The sequence below is a fragment of the Schistocerca piceifrons genome, chromosome 2 (genome assembly GCF_021461385.2).
Source record: "Schistocerca piceifrons isolate TAMUIC-IGC-003096 chromosome 2, iqSchPice1.1, whole genome shotgun sequence".
Taxonomy (NCBI): Eukaryota; Metazoa; Arthropoda; class Insecta; order Orthoptera; family Acrididae; genus Schistocerca; species Schistocerca piceifrons.
This window is the reverse complement of record NC_060139.1, coordinates 558747530-558757886: the sequence shown is the minus strand read 5'-3', so window position 1 is coordinate 558757886 and position 10357 is coordinate 558747530. Positions and strand designations below refer to the sequence as shown.

Genomic DNA, 10357 nt, shown 5'->3' with positions numbered 1-10357 from the left:
TACCTTTGGTCAACATCTTGGAAACTAAACTCAGAAATGCCATTTGTCCTAGAACTCTCCTAGACATATTACTCTGATGTGAATGGTGAACTCACCGTTTGGCCCACTCCCCCAAATCAACCATTCATAAGTCAAACAGGAATATTCATCTTTTTGCACACAGTAAATTCACAGGCAGTCATTGATTCCTACCCATTCCCACATATAGAGAAACCTTTGAACTGCCAAGCAATAGGACAGTTTTTCTCAAAAAGTGATCTTGCAAAGCGTATCTTCAATTTCCATTGGACAAGAGACAAAGAAATCTTCTGTTGTGAACGCCGATGTTGGCTTGCTTGAATATAAATGCCCATCTTTCGGAAGTGCTTGTGTGCCTTTGTTGTTTCAAAAATTTCTTTAACAAGTAAATCAAGTTGCCTTCTCGTTTTAATTATCTTGATGGCGTAATTGTCTCTGGACAAACACCGAAACAATATTTTAAAAATTTGGTCCGTTTTTTCCAAGTTTTAACTGAGGTAGGCCTCAACTGCAACTTGCAGAAATGTTCTTTTTTGAATACAATGATTGAATACTTAGGACTTATCGTCAACGCCAACGGCGCTCGTCCTTGGACGAAACATTGGTAGGCAATTCAACAACTGACATCTCCTAAGAATTTACATGCACTGCAAGCTGTTCTTGGAAAACTGACTTATCGTATTTTACGGGCTATAAGACGCACTTGTTTCTTTGATAAATTGTTTCCAAAATTCAGGTACGCCTTACGCTTGAAATGAATATAAAAATGACTAGAATTTGATTTAAAATCCCCACTAGTCTTACAAATGGTTGTATATTCTATGCTGCGGGATCCCAATCTCTGCCTGCCAACATTGGATTTAACTGGCAGCAGCAGTGCACCAATGCAACGAACATGAGTTGCAGGGAGTTATAAGCTTGCTAACAGTTTCTCCCTCCCTTCCTACCATCACAAACCCAGAACACTATCTAGCCTATGATGTGTCATTGAAGTTTACGATGCCTGTGAACTTGAACTGGAAGTGATTTGTGCTATCAGTAACAGTACAATATGTTTGTTAGCAGCTAGTTTCATAATAGGAAAAAAGAAACTCATATGATCAGCTATAAACTGAAAGTAACAGCATATGCACAAGAGCATGGAAACAGAGCAGTTGAGCGGCATTTCGGACCTCCACCAACAGATAAAAAACATTCATAATTAGTGGACTAGTAAAGAAGAACTAAAAAAACGTGAAGAAGACTAAATGTGCAAATAGAGGACCGAATGCAAAATGGCCAAAACAAGAAGATGATTGTTGAAATGGACTCAAGAACAACATCAAAATGACATTGTAATTAATACAAAGACGATTCCAATACATGCATCAACATTTTACATATCTTGGTTTCGATAAGCAAATAGGATCTGTGATGGCACAATGTCGCCCTTGCGTGGACAATAAGGCTGCTCTGTGCCAGGAAATGTTCTCCTGACCACATTCTAATACTGCATGGCAATGCCTCCATATAGAGTTTCTTGTCTGCTGCTGAGTAATACGTTGGTTGATTATCGTTGGTGCCTTCAGAAAATACCCTTTTGTTATCCCAGTGAATTTGACGAATGCTGCCAGCATTATCAAGGCTCGCTTCTGTATTTTGCCTTGAATGCTTCCCAGAAACAATTGCTTCTGACAATGGACCTTCTTTTCCTTCCATGGAATTTGCACAATTTTGAAAACAACGGAATACAGCATGCCAGGACGGCACCATTCTAGCCACAGTCTAATGATGAGGCTAAATGTTTCGTTCAGTTGTTCAAGATGCAAATGTTAAAACTTTGACCTTCACTTTCACGAGAAGATGACTTAATGAAATTTTTGAGTTCATATTGTACTTTATTCGCTGCTCACATTTCGCCGTTAGAATTTGCATGAGAGATGCCACCAGACTTTGCTGCATTTGCTTCATCCTTACCACTCGTCTGCATCTTCAGACTTCACCACAATGTTTCACCCAAACGTTAGAGTTCAATATAGAGAGTACAAAAAGCCACATTTGTGGGAATCTGGCGTTGTTCTCAGGTCAGGTGGTAGATTGGAGTATACTATTGCAGCAGCACAGGCATGCATCAGCGCCACTAAAATCAGCTACGGCTCCATGAATTCAGTGATCCTGCCAAAGACCAAACTATTTCGGATTTCTTCACTGTACAACGTCCAGGAGCCGTGATGGAGCCACATCCATCCATTCCAATAGAGCCTCATAAACAGCTTACTGAGCAGGTGTCTCCCTTCACAGACATCTCACCAATGAAGTCTTTACCTGCCCACCTGCATCCCCACTGCTGCCAACCCCACGGGTCGCCTCACCTATGGACATGGACTGGTGGCTAGTTGCTGGCACCCTCGGCAACACCCTCCATGCTCTTACCTATGCCATTGGCTGCATATTGCATCTGGTTTATTGGGGCAGTTTCCCTGGCCCTCGCAATACTCATTGTCAGGACAAAGGTTGGTCTGCTCTGCCCCCAGCCAAACAGTCAGCCTCATCACCATCCATGGCACACACCTCCCCCCCCCCCCCCTATCTTCCAAGTTGGGCAGGGAAGGCTGTGGTATCTGCTGCTATACGATCAATTGTACTTTCAAATAGGAGCACCGCCAGTTATGCAGCCACTTTTCCTATAGCCACCAGCGAGGCACAAGGGCGCTGCCACGAACGATTATGCTGATGCCAATGCAATGTAAGCATCCCCTCTCTCCAGAGCTCCAGCAGTGGGTGTACCTAAGTTGAAACATTCATGCACTGACCCAATCTTGTATGTTTGTTAGTTGAATAACATTTACATACAATCATAGTCGCCAGGGCTTGTTGTCTTCTGAAATGACACTGTACTGATGAGTGGCAGATTTATAATTTCTACATTCAAAACTACTGTTTCGAACTGATACTTGAGATGTAGCAACAAACTGATGTATTATTTTTATTATTTGATATTATATGTAGAATAAATTAATATCTGAATTCTCTGTGCATGAATTGCATCTGTTCCCCACTCCTGTATCCACTAAAGAACCACACAGCATGGAAAGGAAGACACAACACGTAAATAATTCCACTACCCAAACATTACCAACTACATCCATCTTCATTTTACAATGCATGGCATACCAACACTGAGTATCAATGAAGGACGTATGTCCAAGCCGTCCACTCGCTAACTGCTAACCACAAGTCTGTCCAACCACAGAGTCTCTTAATGAGGGTGCAGAGTGCTGTCAGTGATATTAATGCATTCTATAGTGCTGCCTACATACAAACATATAAACAGGCTATTTACAAGACCGATGACCTCGCTGTTTGGCTTCTTCCACCAAATGAACCCAACCCAACCCAAGGTCAATACCCCAGTTTTGACCTTAGGATTGAGTGCTAATCTGACAATCACATCCCTAATTAGTGAGTCTGCATACAAGGTAGCACACCGGGGACACTCAAACTGAGACTTGCATGACAAACTTTGCAATGTGACCGTCCAGACCACATTTGATTGCCTGGGGTGCTTGTGATGTTGATGTAACTGCAACTGTGCCACCATCATATGGGTTTGATGTTCAAAATACCGCACAAGCAATGGACAGAGCACCTCAAAGTTAAATGTTGCACTCAGTAGAGGGCTTTAAATTTTGCATGGTTTTGTCCAACCCCATACTGTTGGACAGTAGCATGGTAGCCTTATCAGCTGGATTGAGGATACCACTTATCTGGCAGTGGAGCAAGAACAGGTGCAGGTAATTCTCCCACCTTTCCACAGGCTTATCGAAACTGGCGAATGATACTGGGGTCAGATGAGAGAGGGCTTCTCTGAAGGTTCCTGGCCCTATGCCAACGTGGCATAAGGGCTGATTAATTCTGTATTCTGTTTGAGCAGCTCCTGCATCTGCTCCTGCTACAGCTGTTGTTGTTGCTTCCTGAGGTAGAACTTTTCCTCCCAGCATTGTAAAAATTCTGTTTCCATGGTGGCCACAAAATAGTACAATTAAAAGGGAAGTAAAGGCGTCACATGAATAAGAACATCCTCCATCGCCACTTTTGTATCTGCACAGGCATGAGAATGCCATAAAACTGTTCTGCCACTACAAACGTGCAAAAGCTAGGTACGTGTTAGCTGATTTCAGTTTAGGAACTGACTGGCCCAGCTTATCATCGTCAGCAACTAAAAACCTGGGTCAGTGGGACCTGCCCATGTAATGCTCCACGCACGCCATCTGTAATAGCTTTCTGCACAACTCTGCCACAAGATCGATGCCACCTTATCTGCATCCATACATATATCTGCTGATGAGGAGACTAAAAACATCATGGACAATAAATAATTACGATGTTCCCCTAAAAAAACAATCACCTCAAAAAATATCTGTCTCTCCTGTTATAATAATAAGTATGAAACAAAACGCAAATAGCTTGTCTTTTCAGATGCAATACAGCACTCCTACCTCTCGCCGTATGAGGATACATAGTGCATCTACAAACATTGTCGAATAGGACCAGTTTGGTGGTCTAGGTGTTATGACGTGGCATATTGACCTCCAAATCTTTGAACACAATACATTCACCATCTTCGAACACAATATATTCACCAGCCAACATTATTGTGACATTGTATCCCTTTCCCATGTGTGTCTTTTCTGAGGTGCATTCGACCGAGATTTTATTTTTATGGATGACATTGTGCGACAGCATCGAACTGCGCAGTTGGAGAACGTCTTGGAATCAGTGAATATTCGGCTAATGGACTGTCCTGCCTGTTCCCCTAACTTAAAACCCATCAAGGACGTGTGGGACACATTTCAGAAACATATTGCAGCTTGTCAACAAGCACAAATGACCATCCAGCAGCTCTCAATTGCGCTGGTGGAAGATGAAATGCTCTGCTACAAGAACTGCTTACCAACTTTGTGGCCAGCATGGGAACACGTTGCAGATCATACATTGCCATCCCTGGGGATCACACACACTATTATGAACAATGTCTCACTCTTAGTAACGTCCAGGGGACCATCATGAAGTACAGTGACTTCAGTGTAATTGTTATTCTGAATAAACGAGTGGTTTCTGCTCGTCTCACTGCACTTTTACTTCAGTTACTTTATGTAGTATATTGTAGCAGTTCTTTGTATGTATAGTCAAAATCTCATTCGTAGCGCAATTCACCAGTCCTGGCCGCTCAAAGACGTTGCATTTGTAAGACTTAAAGTGGATTCACACTTTCCAGAAATCTCTGTCACGTTTTTTAACGTCGACGGTCGGAGAACTTCCTGAGTATTTACACTACACAACATGTCAACGTCGAAAGAACGTCGTGGCTTTACAGCTCAGCAGAGGCGCAATTTCGTAGTTCATGGTAGATCGTCATAAAATGCCGAAATCCAGTTTAAAGTACTTTGCAATTACTGCTCTTGCACTTGATGATGAGGAACAGAGAGCAAAAACAGTCTGGGTTACAAAAGTGTTAAAAAATCGAGATTGTGAAGGAGAGTTTTACGCTCCTTACAAGGGATGGAAGAGGAGGAGTCATCGTTCCATAAATATTTCTGAATGTCTAGAAAATAGTTTTTTACATGTTAAGCAAACTACAAATAAAAATTACGAAGAGAAATTCAAGTTTTAGACGTCCAGTATTACCTAGACAGAAGCTGTAGGTTTGCTTACGGTATGTATAGATAGGCCGTTTTAGTGCACTTGAACTATGTTTCCGTATATTTCTGCTACCTGCTGTTCCTCATTAATTTATTACGAATCTTATTTTAAACTTCTGCATGCTGCATCAGCTTTAATCCCGGTTTCCTCTTTTCTCTGTTCCACTGGAAAAATCATGAGTCGAGCACATTGAACTTTATTTTGCAATGTATTCCTTCAGTGTCTAAAATAAAATACTTTATCTTAGTATTGTCCCTCAGTACACATTAAGATCTTTCCGTGATAGCAGTCGGGACTGATGACCTTAGCAGTTAAGTCCCATAAGATTTCACACAAATATGAAAAATATGAATATGATAGCAGTCAGTGGGGTATACATTCGTATTAGTTCACGTTGTGTACTTAATGTAACACTTGGCGCCAAGTAGGCTGCACAATGGACCGTTGACACATTCTGCCCGATAAATCTTGACGTGGCATGACGATTAAGTTCTGTTGACGGCGTGTGTGAATGCCACCAGACCATTTGAACTGCAGAGGATAATCTTTTGACGTGACGGTGGCGTTCCGTCAAATGTGAATCCACCGTAATGATGTATTGCTAGAAGAATTGGATATTAAAGTTTTTGCGACTGCTGACAGAAGATACCTGATAATTTTCATATTAACTTTCCCGTTCCTAATTTTAAAGTAAATTAAATTTCCTTTTTTTTCCTTTGTTAAAATACCAATGCCTGTTTTGATATTTGCTCAAAAAATATCGATCACATTAAAGAATAACTTTGACTTTACTCACACCATGTAAACTTTGGAGCACGTGTGTTTACGATTATGTTTTTGTGGGTGGCTGTTACACTTAAAAGTTTGTGAAAGTTTTTAAGCAGAGGATAACGTGGTTTTGCAGTTATAAGAGCGGACTCGTATTCTGACACGCCATGTCAAACATCCTTCAAGCATGACACAGTTTAGTAGTGACGGAAAGGCTGCCATAGAGAGGACCATTGAGGTTGATGTCTTACGTGAAAGAACTCCTGCATTTGAAGTGGACACTGTTTACGAAATTGAAAGATGTGCAGAATGGATAAGAGAAATTGGTGCGAAGACGATCTGCCTCCAGTTTCCAGATAAACTGTTGCCAGATTCCGTTGATGTCTCTTTAAAACTTCAAAAGTTGTTGGCTCATAATCAGGTGTTTATATTGGGAGATACATCTTATGGTAGCTGTTGTGTTGATGAAGTTACTGCACAGCATGTTAATGCAGACGCAATCATTCATTTCGGCCACGCATGTTTAAGCCTCACGGATCGCATACCAGTATTGCATATTTTCGAGAAATATTCATTAGATATTGAACAGTTTGTTTGTGAATTCACAAATAATTTCCAGAAACATGAGAACTTAATACTTTTATATGACGTTGCATATGAACATTGTATTAGTAGAATAAGAGAGAGACTGTGTTCTGACTACAGTAATTTGCTTATTCCTTCACTAAACATCAGTGTGCACGTAGAAGAATTCAATGTTATATGTGGCAGGTGTTTCAGTGTTCCAAGAGAAACAGTAATTAGTGATTACACTGTTGTATTTTTAGGGAAGAATGAAAGGACGTTTCAAAATATAGTTTTAGAACTATCTGGTGCAAAAGTTTTTATTTTTGATCCATTTGATGCCAATGTCTTAAGGGCACATAACGTCAGCAACAATAAATTTCTTATGAAACGGATGTTTCTAATCGAGAAAGTGAAAGATGCCAGGATAATTGGTATTTTAGTAGGCACCTTAGGTATTTCAAAGTACCTTACAGCTATCGACAGAATTAAGAATATTGCAAAGGAAAGAGGAAAGAAATGTTACATAGTAGTAGTAGGAAAACCTAATGTTCCAAAATTAGCAAATTTCCCAGAGATTGATGTCTTTGTGCTTTTGGCTTGCCCAGAGAATTCTTTCACAAATGAAAGATTTTTTAAGCCATTGGTTACAGCATATGATTTTGAGCTTGCATGTAATCCTAACAGGCCATGGAGTAACATTTATCTCACAAATTTCCAAGATTTCTTGTGTGATGACAGTGACATGAACACATCAGTTGATGGATTACAGTATGATCTTTCAAATGTGTCTCTTACAGGAGGTCACTTACAAACTATGGAAAAATATGATGAAGAAGCAGTGAACGAAGTTTCTGGTACCAGTACGGTATCACTAAAGAGTAATACTGCACTTTCTTTGCATGGTGCATCGGGAAGCCATTTCTTAGCTAGTAGAAGCTGGAGGGGTCTGGAACAGAATTTAGGGCAAACTAAAGTGGAGCATGCCTCAAAAGGAAGAAGTGGTATTCCTATGCGTTATGATAATGAGCCTGACTCTTAAGTGAAGGACTTATTGTATAAATAATGCTCCTATGTGAGCTGGACACATTTTTTCTGTAAAGCTCATAAGGCTGTACTCCGATATTATGTCTTGTATTTTCTGTCATTAAAAGAAACTTTTGCAGCCTGACTTGACTGATATAATATTACTGCTCTGTAAGAACTGCTTTCATATATGTTCCTGAAACGTATGCCAATAAATTACATTACAGGTACCTGTCAGATATAAGTGTCAGTATAGTTTCTTTTCTGGCCATCAAGTATATTGGTGAATTTGTTTTGCAGTCTTCAGAATGATATGAAAAATAAGAGAGTGAACATATGTTTTATTAGACACATCCATAGTACATCTTTATAATAGAATAACTGTACAGAAACAGAGGAAAGACAACTATATATGTGAACAAAACAGTTTAAAAAGTGTGGAAGATTTTTAAGTACCTTTGGTTTCTTTACACACTGTTTTTTGTAGTATGCACCATGAAACAGAGCTTTTGACTGAACTCTCCCTCCTAACCTTCTGTCTCATCTGGAAGGTCAGAGTCTTTATTCATTATAGAGTTCCAATATACTTCTAGAAGTGTTGAATTTCCCTTTTAGCCAGTCATAGCATTATGTGGTTGATTCCAGTGAGACAAGACTGGTGTCTTGAAATTGACCAATTCATTTATATCAAAAATAAAAATGACAATTTTAAAGTCTTGCACATTTACCAGTTCACAGCTAATAGGGTCATTGTCAAATGGCTATTCCCATTTAAAATTACATCGAGCTTATACTATGGTGGATGTTTTTTGTGGTGAAAGTTCTTTGAGATAATGGTGCCTTACAATAAAAAAGGATTACTTTTCATGAAACAGCATAAAAATAAGTGATCATTGCATGTAACACAAAATTATCTTAAGAAGAAATGTTCTCTTGGACCACTGTTTTGTCCAGTTACAGTAAATTAGTGCGTGTTTTTTTTTTTTTTTTTCTGTAGGACAGCAATGCCCCAGTTATCTTTCACCACAATGAAAAATAGTCAACATCACATGTTCAGCATAAGCTAAATGTAATTTCAAACATGAGCAACCAATGATGATCTAAAGCTTCAACTGGACACGGTATGGCATGATAATCCTCAAGAGGACATCCAACAGCTCTGTTAATCAGTACCAAGCCAAATAGCTGTGCGCATAAGGGTCAGAGGTGGACCAGTGTGTTACTGACTTACTCAGTTTGCGAAGCTCTTTCACTTGAATAAATCGTCCAATTTTTCTTAAATTGTAATCATTTGCTTGTTTGTACATTTAGATATCTTCCACTGATATCCATCCCATTCATATAATTCCTTCACAGAGCATCATCTTTTTTTGTTTTAGACTGTATTATTCTTGTCAACAACTTAGATGCATAAGCGGATTCTGTGATATTTCTCATCTTTGTCTATCCCTGCTGTCTTCAGAACTGTGTGGATTACGTTCTTCTGAAAGTCCAAATGTATGATTTCAAATATTTGGAAGAAATGTTATGTATCCTTTCTGCCCTGTTTCATTGCAAGCTTTTCGAACCCGTGACATACTTTGACTAATACTCGGTTCCATATATCTTACAAATCCAACACCCATTTCTTCATCTGCCACATCAGCAGACAATTCGTCCCCTCTTACAGGACCTCATTGCACTCTTTCCACCTAGTTCCTCTCTCCTCTGCATTTGATAGTGGAATTCATTTTGGTCTCTTTATGTTGAAGCCCTTAACTTTGAAGTTCGCCAAAAGTTATTACTAGTTTTCTATACGCTGAGTTTTGTTTTTCAATAGACATTTTGTTTTCGATTTGTTCACATTTTTCCTGCAACCATTCCTCTGTAGTTTCCTAGCACTCCAGTTGCTTTCATCCCTATGTGACTTCCTTTATTTTCTGTGACATCTTTATATTAGATTCTTCCACTGATTTATTGGAAGTTTTTCTTCTGTTATCGATAGTTTCTTCTCATGTGCCTTCCTTATCCCGTTATTTGTCTATCACAACTTCTGTGACTGCTCTTGTTAAGGGTGTTCATACCACTCCAACTGAACTGCCTACTGTGGTATTCATTGTCATGATGTTTACTGCATGCACCTCATCGTCATCATCATCATTCTTTCTGGGATTAGGCTGTTGCATGTTTCAAACTCACAATCAATCTTTTTATAGGCCTTCCAATGCCCCTTTTAATACCTTTTTCCCACTTGGCTTGTAATTCAGGATCTTCTGAGGAATTCCGTGACCTGGAATTCTCATGAGGTGGTGTTTCCAAT

The 10357-nt window shown here is 39.6% G+C and overlaps 1 protein-coding gene across 1 annotated transcript; it reads left to right on the top strand.

Annotated features, from left to right (window-relative positions):
* The first annotated feature begins 6492 nt into the window (after positions 1 to 6492).
* LOC124776767 (2-(3-amino-3-carboxypropyl)histidine synthase subunit 2) lies at positions 6493 to 8203 on the top strand. Its single transcript, XM_047251906.1, has one exon. It carries the CDS (start codon positions 6656 to 6658, stop codon positions 8072 to 8074), a length of 1419 nt encoding a protein of 472 aa, XP_047107862.1. The 5' UTR covers positions 6493 to 6655; the 3' UTR covers positions 8075 to 8203.
* Positions 8204 to 10357: the final 2154 nt, after the last annotated feature.

Coding starts and splice junctions, on each gene's coding strand:
- LOC124776767 (XM_047251906.1), top strand. CDS start 6,656: ATGACACAGTTTAGTAGTGACGGAAAGGCTGCCATAGAGAGGACCATT.